At 44.5% G+C, this 16,557-nt stretch overlaps 1 protein-coding gene across 1 annotated transcript in view; it reads right to left on the bottom strand.

Annotated features, from left to right (window-relative positions):
- Window positions 1–16,557, bottom strand: part of LOC115081388 (rac GTPase-activating protein 1-like) — a gene marked incomplete at its 3' end in the record, with an annotated part of 44,069 nt that overhangs the window by 14,040 nt on the left and 13,472 nt on the right. The window contains exon 2 of the mRNA XM_029585842.1: window positions 2,278–2,363. Within this exon, the coding sequence (XP_029441702.1) occupies window positions 2,278–2,363 (86 nt within the window). The remainder of the gene's footprint in view (window positions 1–2,277; window positions 2,364–16,557) is intronic.

Here is a 16,557-nt window from a genome sequence, read left to right as displayed (position 1 = left end):
CTGCGGGACACTCTTCCAGGCTGCGAGCGATGCAGAGCGACTCTGAGGAGGGGAGCGGCACAGAATGAGTCAGAGGGCCCTGTCCGTCCCCTCCGCCCCCCTCCCCCCTCCCCCAGGACCGCGGGGCACTCTTCCAGGCTGCGAGCGATGCAGAGCGACTCTGAGGAGGGGAGCGGCACAGAATGAGTCAGAGGGCCCTGTCCGTCCCCTCCATCCCACTCCCCCCTCCCCCAGGACCACGGGGCACTCTTCCAGGCTGCGAGCGATGCAGAGCGACTCTGAGGAGGGGAGCGGCACAGAATGAGTCAGAGGGCCCTGTCCATCCCCTCCATCCCCCTCCCCCCTCGCCCAGGACTGCGGGGCACTCTTCCAGGCTGCGAGCGATGCAGAGCGACTCTGAGGAGGGGAGCGGCACAGAATGAGTCAGAGGGCCCTGTCCGTCCCCTCCATCCCCCTCCCCCCTCGCCCAGGACCGCGGGGCACTCATCCAAGTCAGCCTGGCAGGGACCCTCCAGAGCACCGAATATTACAGATGTGCTTCATTTATCACAAATTAGGCAATTTCAATTAAATTGCCTAATTCATCGTGGGTCGGGGGCCCTGAACCCCGAAACTGATTTTCCCCGAACTACGAGGAAAATTAGTTTTTCGGGTTTGTACGGGGGGAGGGGCACATTTTATTTTTTTTTAAATAAAAAACCACCCCAAGCATTAAAATTTAATGTAATACAACCCCCGCCCCCCCCACTATCCCGATCCTGGTGGTCCAGCGGGGTCCCACGAGCGATTTGCCCCTCTGTGCTGTCGGGCTGCCTCACATCAAAATGGCGCCGATAGCCTTTGCCCTTACTATGTCACAGGGGCTAGCGGTGCCATTGGTCAGCCCCTGTCACATGGCCATCGGCGCCATCTTGTGCTCCTACCATGTGACAGGGGCTATGTGACATAGTAAGGGCAAAGGCCATCGGCGCCATTTTGATGTGAGGCAGGCCGGACATCCCGACGGCACGGAGGGAGAAATCCCTCCCGCTGGACCACCAGGGATGTTAGTAAGTCTTGGGGAGGGATCGGGATGGTGGGGGGGTTGTATTTAATGAATTATAGTAAATTTTAATGCTTGGGGTGGGATTTTTTGAGCTTCGTTTTCCTGTGTCGTTTTTTTGGGCCAGTTTTGTTTTTTGTTCGTTTTTCCAAAAAACTAACAGAGGAAAAAAAACAAACTTTACCCCGAAGCGTCAGACTCAAAAAACGACCCGGTAGAAAAAAAATGAAGCTCATCTCTACTGAATATAGGAAACAGCAGTGCCTCGGTTTCCCACTACAAGCAGGAGCTCTGAGCTCTCCCTGCTCTCAGGGGCCACGGTGTTACTAGAGCTATCAATTCCAGAAGCACGAGCCCGAGCCAAGTGTGGAACCCATCTCCTTGTGGCAGGGATGGGATTGGAACAGATCTTTAGTCTGGCAGCACAGGGCGTTCCTAACCATTGTAGGCCAGAGACTGGAACCACAGAGCAAATCGGACAGAAGCCTGTAGTGACTGGAAAAACATTCAGCCCAAGTCTTTATGTAAAATGTTAAACAGCACTGGTCCCAGTACAAATCCCAGAGGCACTCAACTTCTTCCTATTGGGAAAATTGTCATTGAGTCTTACTCGAGTATCCTTCCTTAACCAATTACACTACCGCCTCTCGAATAATTTTTTTAATTTCCTTTTGAGCCTCTCATAAGGGACTATGTCAAACACATTCTGAAAATTCAGATTCACTATAATATAGACTAGGCTCATCTTTAGGCAATATTTTTTTTTCCTTTCACATCTTCAAAAAATTCTAAATAGATTAATTCAGAAAAAGGAAGGTTTGCTTTAACAATGTTGGCTCTTCACCATTAAACTATTGTTAATATCTCCCTGGTCTATAGTTTCCCAGATTACCCCGACCCCTTTTTAAAAATTGGGATTACATTGGCCCACCTTTCAGCCTTCAGACAGTGCCAGAATTTAATGATGTTTGCATTTTCATATTTCAGTTCTTAGAACTCTGGGGCGAATGCCGTCCAGTCCTGGTGATTTGTTAGTCTTTAGTTTGCTGTATTACATATTCAAACTTTCACAATTATTTGCTTCAGTTCCTCTGAATCCCCACTTTCAAAAGATAGTTAATGGCGTCAGTATATCCCCAACATCCTCCTTAATAAAGGCTAAAACAAAGAACTCATTCAGTTTCTCTGCTATGGCTCAGCATCCCTTTTACCTCCTGGTCAGCTAGTGATCCTACCATATTCCTGAGACAGATCAGCATCAATGAACCTCAAGAAATAATCCATATAAGTCAGGAACTTGCTGGTCTGGGCATCTGCCATCCTGTAAGAGAAGAAAAAGCTATTGGAAACTCTAGAATGGTGGGGGAAGGAGAAGAAGACAATTCATGAAAACACACAGGAAAGAAAGAATCAGCGCCGGCGCTTCCATTAGGAAGACTGGAGCAGGGGTTCTCAACCCTTTTCTCCATCATGACACACCTGACAGATGATGCTCACGTGTGCGTGACACATTGCACACTGCATTTAACAGCTACACTAAAAAAAACCAAAAAAAAACCTAGATATTTTATGTTGAAAATGATGCAGGACAAAAATATTTTTATTTTAGTAACTGCTTGTGAAATATTTAAGGTTTTTTCCCACAAAAATTTTAATTTTTGCTTACTGCATCAGTGAGAAATCTGGGACTTATATGCATATTCACAAACAGTTTTTGATACACAGACTCATGCATTTCACTGTCAACCTCAAAGTCCTGACCTCTTCTGGAGTTTATACAGAGCAGGATTAGGAAGTTTTCCCTTTCAACTTACCAAACAAAAATATATTAAAATTCTGATATCTCCTGAGTAACAGCACTTCAGAATCCCTTCCCTGCCAGCCACTCTGGGAAATAACATGAAAACCTGCTAGAAAGACATTTAAAAATTATACAGCACACCAGCCTTACTATAAAGGAAAATTAGTTCTTACCTGTTAAGTTTCGTTCCTGTAGTACCACGGATCAGTCCAGACCATGGGTTAAGCCCCCGTTCCAGCAGGTGGAGACAGACCAGAGTTCTGAGGCTGCCCATATAAGGACGGAACCCACCCAGGAACCCTCAGTATTTGTCTGTCTCCAGCAGGTGGAGACAGACCAGAGTTCTGAGGCTGCCCATATAAGGACGGAACCCACCCAGGAACCCTCAGTGTTTGTCTCCAGCAGGTGGAGACAGACCAGAGTTCTGAGGCTGCCCATATAAGGACGGAACCCACCCTGGAGCCCTCAGTATAACCATTGTCAAAGCAGAAAATACAAGATCAAGCAAGTACCAGGATAAATAGTAAATTAAAAACAAAACAATTGAATGAACTGTGTGACTAAACGCTCTTGTATAACTACCCCTGATCATCGCAAAGATGCTTCCGGTGCCTAACAGTAAATTCCAGAAAAAAAAATGATGCAGGAGACAAAAATAGAGAAAAAACCAAAACATTAACAAGAACAAATTCGAGCGGCCAGAATAAGAACGGGCAGGTGTCTGGACTGATCCGTGGTACTACAGGAACGAAAATTCAGGTAAGAACTAATTTTCCTTTCCCTGTACGTACCCGGATCAGTCCAAACCATGGGATGTCCCAAAGCTTCCCTATAGAGGGTGGGACCCAGACAGTCCCGCTCGAAGCACCTGGCGACCAGAGGAACCAAAGGCTGGAGCCTGAACATCGAGGCAGTTGGACGAGCAAAAGTATGAAGAGATTTCCATGTAGCCGCCCTACTTATTTCCTGCGGCAACACTGATTGAGACTCCGCCCAAGAAGTCGCTTGAGAACGTAAGGAATGAGCCTTAAGGCCTTCAGGAACTGGTCGGCCCTTGCAAATGCAACAGCATTATTCTCTACCAGAATAATGCTCACAAACTCCATGAAACAGGGCATAGCGTGGTGGCTCAAGCCAAAAGTATTAACAGAAGGAGCACCATTGAGACCACTCCCTCATCAGCTAATTCTTACCCCCGATGCCTCCACCCACGGTTGGGGAGTGCATCTATTTCAGTATCAAATTCAAGGACAGTGGTCGATGCAAGAATTTGCTTACCAAATCAACCTACCAGAGCTCAGGACAGTTCACAACGCATGGGTAGTGTTCACACCCTTCCTAACAGGGAAAACAATAATGATCCAAATGGACGATCAAGTCGCCATGCTTTACTTGAATAAAGAAGGAGGCTCAGTTTCCTTGGTTCTTTGCAAGGAGAAGTCCCTGATATGGGTCACACTTCGAGCCACCTACCTGCCAGGCATAGCAAACGTGCAAGTGGACCCCTTCCAACCCCCTTACAATCCCTCATTCCTACCCCCTCCCTCGGAATACCTTGTTACCCCAAAAAGCCAACTCTTATCAGTTCTTACCAGTTTTGACACGTTACTCCCCATGCTTAAGCTGTATCCAAGTTTTTCTCTCCCCCTGTTCTATGTAAGACAACTTTGTCACTGTTTTTATGGTTGCAATGTAAACCGGAGTGATAATTAACTCTGTTATTTGAACTTCGGTATAGAAGAGTTATAAATAAATAAATAAATAAATAAATAAATAAATAAATAAATGTAGGCTGAAGAAATCGCCTCCTTCAGCCAGCGAGCAATCGTAGCCTTAGAAGCTTGCTTACCCCTGTTGGGTCCACTCCACAGGACAAAAAGGTGGCCGGAAACCCAAAAATCATTAGTGACCTCAAGATAATGCAGTAAGACTCGTTTGACATAGAGACGAAGATCACTATTACCAGACGCCACGAGATCCTCTGGTGAGAAAGCGGGGAGTTCAGACTGGTTAATATGAAGAGATTTATTTTATTTATTTAAAAATGTTTCTATACCGTCGTTAAGTTAAATACCATCACAACGGTTTACAGAAGGGCACGATAAAGAGAAATATGGGTGGTATAGATTACAAATTACTCGTGTGCCATCATAGTACGGTAACAATGTAAAATAATAAACTAGGTGTGTAAGTTAAACCTGATTGTTGAGAACAAATTAGGCAGTTTGATTTTAACATTAATATGCTTATGTAGGTTACTAAAAACTTCTAGCTTGGTGCATCCTTAGGTAAGAAAGAAGGTACGGTCTTTAGAGAAATGCCTGAGTCCGAAAAATGCAAGAAAGGGTCTACAAGATAGAGCTTGAAGCTCAGACACTCTCCTGGCTGAACAGATAGCAACCAGGAAAACAGTCTTGAAAGTCAAGTCCTTGAGAGTGGCCCGACGAAGAGGCTCAAACGGAGCCATGCAAAGAGCTCGAAGCACCAAATTCAAATTCCACGAAGGACAAATAGACCGGACAGGCGGCTTTAAATGCTTAGCGACTCTGAGAGAACAAACGACATCCGAAGGAGAGGCGACCGGCCGACCTTCAATGGTGCCCAGGAGAGAACCAAGAGCTGAAACCTGAATATGGAGAGAGCCAATCGAAAGACCCTTGGAGAGACCACGCTGAAGAAAAGAAAGTAAAACCGCAACAGAAGGTGAGCGAGCCGAAACACCCAACTCTTACAGACATTTTCAAAAACCTTCCAGACCCTCACATAAGTACGGGAAGTGGATTGTTTGCGGGCCCTGAGAAGGGTGGCAATAACTTCATCTTTATAACCTCTGCGTCTTAAACGTCTCTGTTCAAAAGCCATGCCGCTAGACAGAAGCGATCCGCCTGGTCGGAAAATACGGGACCCTGCCGCAGAAGATGGGGTAGATGATAGAGGCGAAGAGGTCCGTCCACCGAGAGATTCACCAGGTCCGCGAACCACGGCCGTCGGGGCCACGAGAATGACCGGACCGCGATGGAGTTCTATTCTCCGAAGAACCTTCCCCACTAACGGCCACGCTGGGAACACATAGAGAAGAACGTCGGAGGGCCGACGCGGGAAGACAAACTGCCACAAAAAAGCGCCACTAGTTACAGGAACACGCCGGGAGAGCCAGCCACCCCCTCCGGAGTCCCGGGACCGATTAATGGCAGGCCGGGGCTGAAATGAAAAGGCTCACTGCCTGCCACCAGCAGGACTTACGCGGCCGCTTCTTTGTTTTTTTGGTTTTGTTTTGTTTTTTTTAAATAAACAAAGCTTACAAGCCCCCTTCAGAGGAATCCTCTGGAATATGATACATGTGGGGGGAGGGTGACCGGCCCACCGGTAATCTCTCCCCCTGTCCCCTGGGGACTATCCTAGCTCCGGGTAAATAGTGAGAGGGCAGTGCCCTACAAGCCTGCCCTGAAGTTTGTCACCTCACTGCGCGAAAACCAACCTCCCTTAATCCAAAAATATTTCCTTTTTTTTTTTTTATTAAACTAGACAGCAAAGGAAGGAAGGAACAACCTAATTGATCTAGTCAGGGTTAATTGAAATAAACAAAACCTGGATAAGTAATGTAGAAAACCGAGAGATCAGGACCGCAGGTTATGCCTCTCAATCTGCTAGAGTCAGAGAAAATACTGAGGGATGGCAGGTGGCACCCCGGTATATCTAGGGGGTGCCTTTTCAGCTTTTCTCTGACTCCATCTGCTGGAGGGGAGGCATAACCCAGCAGTCTGGACTGATCCTTGGTACGTACAGGGAAGATACAGAGAAGGGCAACCAAAATGATAAAGGGGATGGAACAGCTCCCCTATGAGGAAAGGCTGAAGAGATTGGGGCTGTTCAGCTTGGAGAAGAGACGACTGAGGGGGGATATGATAGAGGTGTTTAAGATCATGAGAGGTCTTGAACGAGTAGATGTGACTCGGTTATGTTCACTTTCGAATAATAGAAGGACTAGGGGGCATTCCATGAAGTTAGCAAGTAGCACATTTAAGACTAATCGGAGAAAATTCTTTTTCACTCAACGCACAATAAAGCTCTGGGATTTGTTGCCAGAGGACGTGGTTAGTGCAGTTAGTGTAGCTGGGTTCAAAAAAGGTTTGGATAATTTCTTGGAGGAGAAGTCCATTAACTGCTATTAATCAAGTTGACTTAGGGAATAGTCACTGCTATTAATTGCATCAGTAGCATGGGATCTTCTTAGTGTTTGGGTAGTTGCCAGGTTCTTGTGGCCTGGTTTGGCCTCTGTTGGAAACAGGATGCTGGGCTTGATGGACCCTTGGTCTGACCCAGCATGGCAATTTCTTATGTTCTTAATTGTAGGGTAATTGCCCTTAAGGTATAAATTCCACCTGTAAAACCCTGGAAACTTACCCTTAGCAGTCTGTCATGATACTCCATTACTAGGTAAAACAATTCAACATGTACACTACACTGAAAATATTAGAGCAAAATGAACAGGGTAGGTAACTTGTTATCCTCAGGTCATAACAAGTTTGGCCCTGAGGATCTGCTTGGAGAATGGACCACACTGCTTTCCCCGCTCAGCATTATCCATATGCTGAGCTTTAAAGTTGATACTCTGATTTCGACCTCCTTTTGGATGAGGGCTCATAGCAAGGCATGGAAGTGGTGGCGGAAGTCTATCCATCACAGCCGTCAAGTTTCCCCCTTTTTGTCTCTGGTGGGAAATAGCAACTTTCTCCCGGGCCAAGGTGGAAGCGTTTCTAAACAGTGGCCTCCAAGAGAGTCCGCTTGCTCCAGCAATGGGTGGATGAGGACAGCTCTAACTATTCGTTTCAGCAGCTGCAAACACGATGGGAGATCCCCTCAGTACAGTTTTTTGCCTCTCTCCAGGCTCAACATTACTGTTTTCACATAACCAAGGGAGACTCGAGCCTAACATTATCTGATGAGGAGGATTCTTTCCTTCGACACCCTGCCACATTTCAACAAAATCAAGGTATGGATGTTTCAGCTGAAAGCCACTTTATCTACCACTCAAGTGGCAGGAAGACCTGGGGGAGTCCATAACTGAGGACATTTTGAAAAGAGCCTTCTCAGGAGTGGGGAGGCAATTGCCCTCTGTGAGACTCAGTTTAAGCTCTTACACCAAGCATTTCTCTTGCTAGCAAGGGGAGCATCTAGGCACCTATGGTCTTCTGATCTCTGTCTCCAATGTGGTACACAAGTGGGAAATCTTTGTCATATGTTTGCTGGATGTACAAAATTGGGACATTTTTGGTCACAAGTTAAAGGACTGTTGGAGAGAGTCCTGGGATGTGCGATTCCTTGGTCAGGGACACTGTTTTATCTACACCTGCTAAAGGAAAATGAAGTACTCCCTAGAGGGAGTTTGAAATATGTCTGCATTGCCCTGGTTCTGGCAAAAAAACAAGTTCTATTGACATGAAATTCAGACCCGATACCCACCCCACATGCGTGGAAAAGCTCCATGCAACAAACGGCACATATGGAACTTTTACGGAAAAATTCTATTTCCCACCCGAAAACTCGAATTGCTTTACGTAATTCTCTATAACGGTTATATAGCTCTTACTCCTGCGGTCTTGGACACCCTGGTGTGTGTGTGCATGCTATGGGAGTACTGGGAGGCAGTTTCTACAATAATGTGAAACTTGGATCTTCGGGAAAACATTCAGCTGTTACACAGAAAATAATGGATGTATCCTAACTTGTGTGTCAACTGCTTGGGGGTACATTTTTGCCCGTTTGTTATTCCTTTCATCCTAATAAAAGATAACAAAAAAAAAGAGGAAAGGGGGAGGGATGACAATGCAGTGATGTTTCTTAGGAAAAAGGGAGAAGAATAGGAGTGAAAGGGGTAATAGAGAAAGACCAGAAAGAGCTGGGGTTTGCAGACTGGGGACCGTTGGGTGTCTGCTAAGCTTGACAGATAATATTCAGTGCGCATCCTGGAGCGTAGATGGCCTTGTGTCCCCAATTAAAAAGGAAAACAAGTGGCTGCTCTACACAGACAAAGTAATCATAGCAGGGATACAAAACAGACTTATCCGAAGGGGAAAGCAAAAACGTTTTAATAGAAACTGGGTGGGAGGAAGGTCTGGTAACCAATCCAGTTAATAAGGCAAGTAAAAGATCCATCAGGAAGATTTTTAATCTTAGCTGGCAAAATTCAAGGTAAAGAGAGGACAGTATAATGTATATGGACCAAATGAATAGAGACATTCTTCGACAGATTTAGTGAGTCACTTATTGCCGGTTATGAGGGGGAACTCCGATTTTCTTGAAGATTTCAAATGTGTTCATAATGATCTATTGGAGCAATCGATCCCGACAATAGATGACGGGGGAAAGAACAAAAGGGATTACGTTTCTACATAAAGAATTAATCCTCTTAGATAATTTGGCGAACACTAAACCACACGCATTTATCTAGGGCGCACTTGACCATGTCTAGGATCGACCGTATTCTGATTCTCTCTCAAGAATACTGAAGGCAGAAATTGGCCCAACTGAAATATCAGGCCATGTGATGATTTGGATTGATTTTAAATTTATTTATTTAACTTTTATATACCGATGTTCCTGTATAGGATACATATCGCACCGGTTTACATAGAAACTGAACTGTCGCCGTGGGGCGGATACAGTATAAATATACTAAAATACAATAGAAACATAGGGCTAAACATGATGAAACTTCCAAATAATCTTAGGGGAACGCCATAATAACGGGAAAAACTGGAGCAGCTGATGGATATCAGGTAGAGCTGACTTAGCTAGCGGGCAAATTGTCGGCTGATGTGCTGGGGCCGAGATTTTGAAGGTTCCCAAGTCAAGTTAGTGGAGGATGTAGAATTAAAATGTTTTTTTGCAAAATAAAAGGGAAGGAATTTGAAACAATGTCAGAAAAGATAAACCAGAACGAGTCAAGAGGTGATGAGAGAAGAGATTACTAGATCTAAGGAATTGCCTAGGAAAATAGAATTAGAACAATTGGGGGAAGCAAAAACAAAAAAAACAATTGACTCAGAACAGAGAAGTTTAGAGAAGAGTACAGGACTTTTCTGGGACTGAAACAAAAAAAAGATAAAGATCAATGCACCATGAGGTGCAGAAATTATTTAGAATCTGTAATAAGGTGGGGAAACTATTAGCAAATATGGTGAAGCTCAGCAGAGGTAAGACGTTTATAGAAAAATTAAAAGGACAATGCAAAGTAAAAATATTTGTGCTATTTTCTGGAAATTTTATGAAAAATTATATACAGAAGATAGAAGAGGGGGCCTGACAAGAGGAGGACTTCTTTAAAAATCTGGATATCCCAAAAACAACAGATAAACTGGAACAAATTAATAAACCCATGATTCAAGAAATTACTAAATATAATTAGTGCTAGAAAGTTATAAAGCACCAGGTCCTGATGGCCTAAACACAGACTTTTATAAAGTGTTTGGGGCCAGGTTTCTGGGGCTTTACTTAATTTTTTCTTAGCTGCCCAGAGGAAATCTGAATTTCTGGAGGAGTTCACAAGGGTGTAAGTTACTGTATTGGAAAAACCCTGACCAATCCTGCATCCTGTACACCTATTCCCTTTCTGAATTATGATGCAAAGTTGTATGCTAAAAATATCAGCAGACAGATTACGTATAATGTTCCCTACAATTATTTCTACTCAAGTAGGTTTTGTGAAGGGGCATCCGATCAGTATAAACATGAGAAAATAATTGCAATGGAAAAAAGTAAGAAAAGAATATCCTGTAACGGTGGTGGAGTTAGATTTGGAGAAGGCCTTTGACAGGGTCTCGTGGCCATATTTAGTTTCCATATTAGAAAGATATGGGTTTTATGGAGAAATAATTGATATAGTAAAGAGATGTTTTTAGAGACCAAGATCCACTATATTAGCTAATGGTCAAATGTCGGAAGATTTCCCACTTCACCAGGGAAACAAGGTAGAAGTTACCCACTTTCACCTCTTCTCTACATTTGATGGATTATTTAGTAAGGAAGATTGAAAAGATAACTTGGTAGAGGAGTTCAGAACAGACACCCAAGAATTCAAAATAGCCACCTTGGCGGATGATGATCTGGTTTTCTGTGCTCACCCCAAGAGTCACTGGATGGAGTATTAAAGTATCAGAGGGAATTTAGGGTTTTTTCCAGGGCTAAAAATAGAATGTCAACAAATCTGAGAGGATGGAAATGGAGTTTTTAATTGTTGGATGATATTCTGTTCATCAGCTGTTTTGTAACATTTGTTAGTAAAGCTTGACAATTATTTCTGAGTGGGGATCTATAGCAGCTAGGCTTGTTCTGCTTTCCTAATAGGAGATGCACTGGTGTTTAGGGCCTGGTGTAATATTTGTAGTGTTGTCTTGTCATAGGTAGTGTTCTCACTGTTGAGTGTGTGCCATAATGCAGGTGTAACTTTGTGCAGGTTAAGTTTGTGCGCATTATTATGTTAGGTGCTATATTTCTCTTACCATTTCTCCAGGTTTGCACTGCATGCAGAGCAGCTTTTTTATTTATTTTTGATTTTTTATCTACCAACGTTCCTGTATAAAATACATTTCACACCGGTTTACAAGGAACTAAAACTGTCGCCTCGGGGGCAGAGTACATTGAAACAAATAACAATGGCTAAATAAAAGATAAATAAAAGGGTTTTATTCGTTTGTCTCCATAATTGTAATTCGTGGTCAGGGGCAGATTGTGGGAAAATAGTGGCCCGGGGGATTTTTCTCCATACTGGCCCATGGGTACCCATTACACATACAATTTGGTGAGTCACCAAATACAGAATAAAGGGACCATAAAATATACACAGAAATGCACAAACTGAACTGGAAATCACAACAAGTTAGACTGTATGTAATGCAGCAGTGGAAAACAGAAAATACCATCATTCCTCATAAAACAAACAATAAAATCAAGAACTATAAAACATCACAATAGGAAAATCATACTAAAAATATATATTTCAAAACTGCTGATGAATAGAACCCTCCAGTAATTTAACTCATTACAAATTTTTGAAAACTTACCAAACACCAATAAAATATTTCAAAAACAGCAGACATCAAGTAATATTCAATAATTAAAACTAATAAGGATAGAAAACAATCCCCGGTTCTTCATACCTGAAAACTTTTAATTCCAGTCACCTCGAGATGGTCATGAATTAGTTGTTCTCTAGCACACATCACCCTCATATGCTCACTCATGCATACACACAGTCTCCCTCTCTCACTGATGTGCTTGCTTGTGCTGACACACATGCTCTCACTCAAGGCCTTATGCATGCTTTCACACACATGCTGACTCATTCACTCTCCTTCACACACATGCTCACTGACACACTCGCCCTGTCACACTCACATGTTCAGTGGCACACAAACTCTGACTCATCCGTCCAGTCACGCTCATACACATGCTCAGACTTATGCACACTCACACATGCTGTCATTCTCTCCCTTGCATACATGCTCACTGACACACTTGCACTCTTAACGCTCACACATGCTGACATATACACCCTCACTGCCTCATACATTCAGTCATGCTCACTTATGTTTGCTTTTCTCCCCCTCTGTCTGTGAATAAGTAAAAAAATTGGTGGTCAGGGAAAATCCAGGCAGGGCCCAAGAGGAGAATCTGAGTGGGCTTTGGAGCAGTGCTTCTCAACCTTTTTTCTGTCGGGACACACCTGACAGATGGTTCTCACATGCTTAACACACAGACCCATGATAGTCATGGGGTTAAATGTAAAAAGTACAGTTTGTATCCACAGGAACCCCCCTGATCCATAATTATGGATGTAAAGCCGAATTATGACATTCCCCATACAACTCACCCTACAAAAAAGATATTCTGGTTCTGGTGACATCTCAGTAACAGTAACTCAAACTCCTTCTACTTCCAGGCTCAATAGCTCTACTTATGAAAAGACAGCAGTTTACCACCAATGCATGTCCTCTTGAGAAAATACAACAAATAAGACCGATACAGTAAAATACCTCACCACTGTCACATACACAGACCCGACCTAACATACTCCCAGGATCTGTAGTAATGCACATAAACTAATCCGCACACAGTTACACCTGTATTATGGAATACACTCAAACAGTAACAACCCTACCTATGAAAAGGCAACACTACAAATATTAAATCAGGCCCTAAACACCAATACACCTCCAATTAGGAAAACAGAACTAGCAAGCAGCTATAGATCCCCACACACAAATAATTGTATAACTATACTAATAAGCAGAATAAATGTTTCTAAACAGCAATGAACAGAATAACATCCAACAATTAAAAACTCATAAAAACTATTAAAAATTCTCCAAACACCAATAAAATATTTCAAAACAGCAGACACATCACATAATATTAAATAATTAAAATGGCAGTCAATCAAGAAAAACAAACTTAAAGAGCCACCTTTACTTACCCCCTCCAGCAGCTCTCCTACTCCTCTTCCATGCAGGCCATAGCACACAGCAGAAGCAGTAGTGGCTGAAGCTCTGTACTCAGGGTCCTCTTCCTTAGGGCCCACGACCAGTCTCTCTGTCTCTCACACACACACATACCAGTTACACCCCCATGACCAGTCTCTCTGTCTTTCACACACCAATCATCTCCTGACCAGTTTTTCTCTTACACACACACCAGTCACCTTCCCGATCAATCTCTCTCATGCACACACACAGGCTTCTCACTTCCATGTTCTATCTTACATATAGAGGCTTCTCACTCCCATGCTGTGTCTCACACACACCCAAGGTTTCTCACTCCTATGCTAGCTCTCTCCACATGCACAGACTTCTCATTCCCATAATCACTTTCTCACACACACACTCCAGTCATCTCCCTGACCAGTCACTTCCATTGTCTCTCCTATATACACACACACATCACCTCTCTGACCAGTTTCTTTCAATCACACACACTCTCTCACACACTTACATAGATGATCTCAATCAAATGCTCTCATTTACACACAGGCTCTCAGACACAGTTACACACGCACACTCTCAATCACACATACATTCTCTCACTTACACACAGGTTGGCTGGCTCTCTCTCTCACTTCCTCCCCCCCCCCCCCCCCCGAGCACAAATGGTAGCTGCAGCAGCCTCCTCCTCCTCCAGCCCCTGCAGACCAAGAAAGAAGAATCCCATCGGCCGTGGGAGGCTAATTCTGCTGTCTCCTGTGCCGATTTATAGCTGCTTCTCATTTTGCTTCGGGCCCAGGCTACAGCTCGGGGGCAGATGCTGCCGCCGCTACTTTTCCATGCAGCATGGCTCTCTTCTTCCCGCGCACCCCACTGTACATCACTTCCTGTTCCGGGTCAGGGTGGGGGCAGGTGCGGGAAGAAGAAAAGGCCCCGCCGCAGTTGCCAGCTTCCAGTGACCCTGCTGCCGTTCCCATCCTGGCGTGGACGTGCTGATAGCCCGGGCGGCAACGGCAGCAGTGGAAGATCCTCCCTCTCGCTCGGTGAGGGAAGAGCAGTGGGAGAGTGGTGGAGAAGCGCTGCTTTAGAGGGAGGGGGGTGGCCCGAGGGCTGCTCAGCCACGCGACCCCTGAAGCTGTTTGTTTTTATCCGTATTTTTGCTGCGGCTTGAGAATGAAAGGAGCCCGCCGCAGGGGAAAGCTGTGGGAGCTGGGAGGCAGGGGCAAAAACGCAAGCAGGGCAGGCGCGAATGGAGGCGGCGGGGCCTCGGTGACGACGGGGCGCGGGAGAAGTGCGGCGAATACGCCCATGAAACCGGGGCTGGTGCCGCGGGGAAAATACAAAAGCAGCACTTAAAGCTATCACGTGATTGGGGTGACCGGCCGATAGGCCAGTCCGCCCCCGTCTGTGGTCTTTCTGTGCTTGGTGAAGGGTGTGTGACCGAGGTGAGGTGTGTTACTAGCAGTAGGCATTGGTACCAGCCTTATTTGTTGTGTTTTCTCAATAGGACATGCATTAGTGGTAAGTTACTCTCTTTTCATAAGGAAGGCTGTTGTGCCTGGTAGTAAAGGGAGTTTGTTTTGCTTTTACTGAGATCTCATCAGAACCAGAATATCTTTTTTTGTATGGTGAGTTGTACAGGGTAATGCCCTAGATCTGCTCTGCACTCATTGCTGGGGGTTGAGGGGGCTCCTGAGGATGCAGAGTGCATGCTTACGTTTAGCCCCGTGACGGTCACATGTTCAGTGTGTCACGCATGTCAGGCGTGTCCCGGCCAAAAAAAAGTTGAGGAGCCCTGCTCTATCATATCCCCCCTCCGTCTTTTCTTCTCCAAGCTGAAGAGTCCTAACCTCTTTAGTCTTTCTCCATAGGGGAATTGTTCCATCCCCTTTGTCACCCTTCTCTGTACCTTTTCTAATTCTGCTGTCTCTTTCTTGAGATGCGGTGACCAGAACTGCACACAATACTCAAGATGAGGTTGCACCATGGAGGGATACAGAGGCATTAGGATATTCTCTGTTATATTGCCTTTTCACTACTTCAGAGATCCAAACAGTTCTTAAGAAAATGAAACCATCCTCACACCCATTTGACCAAATCCCGTCCAAACTGTTTCTGCTAATCCCTGATTCGATTTCTAAAGCTCTGGCTGACATCATAAATTGTTCCCTATCCCAGGAAACATACCCAGACGACCTTAATATGGCCTCCATTAAACCTCTTATAAAGAAACCGAACCTGAACCCTAAAGATCTCAACAGTTTCCGGCCTATCTCCAACCTCCCATTCATAACCAAAGTCATGGAAAAATTAGTTAACGCTCAATTATCAGACTACATTGAAGACCACCAAATTCTGTTCCCTAATCAATTTGGATTCTGTAAAGCATTACGTACCGAATCACTACTCATCTCCCTAACAGACTACCTCCTCTCCGGCCTAGACAAAGGCCACACCTTCTTATTAATCCTCCTGGACCTCTCGTCAGCATTCGATACTGTAAATCACGCCACCCTCCTAAATCAGCTGGCCAACATCGGCATCACAGGTACAGCACTGGCCTGGTTCAAAACATTCCTTGGGAACAGAGGCTACAAGGTCAAAATTCACAACAAAGAATCTCTCTCCTATCCTTCCTCACTAGGGGTTCCTCAGGGATCTTCACTCTCACCCACGCTTTTTAACATCTACCTTCTCCCTCTCTGCCAACTGCTGACCAAACTGAACCTGAAACACTTCTTATATGCTGACGATGTCCAGATCGTGATCCCCCTTAAAGAGTCCATCACAAAAACTCTAGAATTTTGGGACAATTGCCGTCTAGAAATCAACGGCCTCCTCTCCAGTCTAAACTTAATACTAAATTCTTCAAAAAGCAAACTCCTTCTCATATCCCCGGAAAACACTAACATCTCCACAAATCCACCAGCCCACCTGCAAATTTCTCATCTAAGGGATTTAGGAGCTATCATTGATAATAGTCTAAACCTAAAATCTTTCATCAACCAAACAACTAGGGATTGCTTCCACAAATTACATGTACTAAAAAGAATAAAACCACTTTTCCACTTTCATGACTACAGAACAGTTCTGCAAGCAATAATCTTCTCTAAATTAGATTATTGTAACGATCTTATTAGGTCTCCCCGCATCTCACACCAAACCTCTGCAGATGGTGCAGAACACAGCAGCCAGAATTCTGACCAACTCAAGGAGAAGAGACCACATCTCCCCAA

Source organism: Rhinatrema bivittatum, unplaced genomic scaffold (assembly GCF_901001135.1).
Source record: "Rhinatrema bivittatum unplaced genomic scaffold, aRhiBiv1.1, whole genome shotgun sequence".
NCBI classification, from domain to species: Eukaryota; Metazoa; Chordata; class Amphibia; order Gymnophiona; family Rhinatrematidae; genus Rhinatrema; species Rhinatrema bivittatum.
The sequence above is the reverse complement of the archived record's forward strand: the minus strand, read 5'-3'. Positions and strand labels throughout refer to the sequence as shown.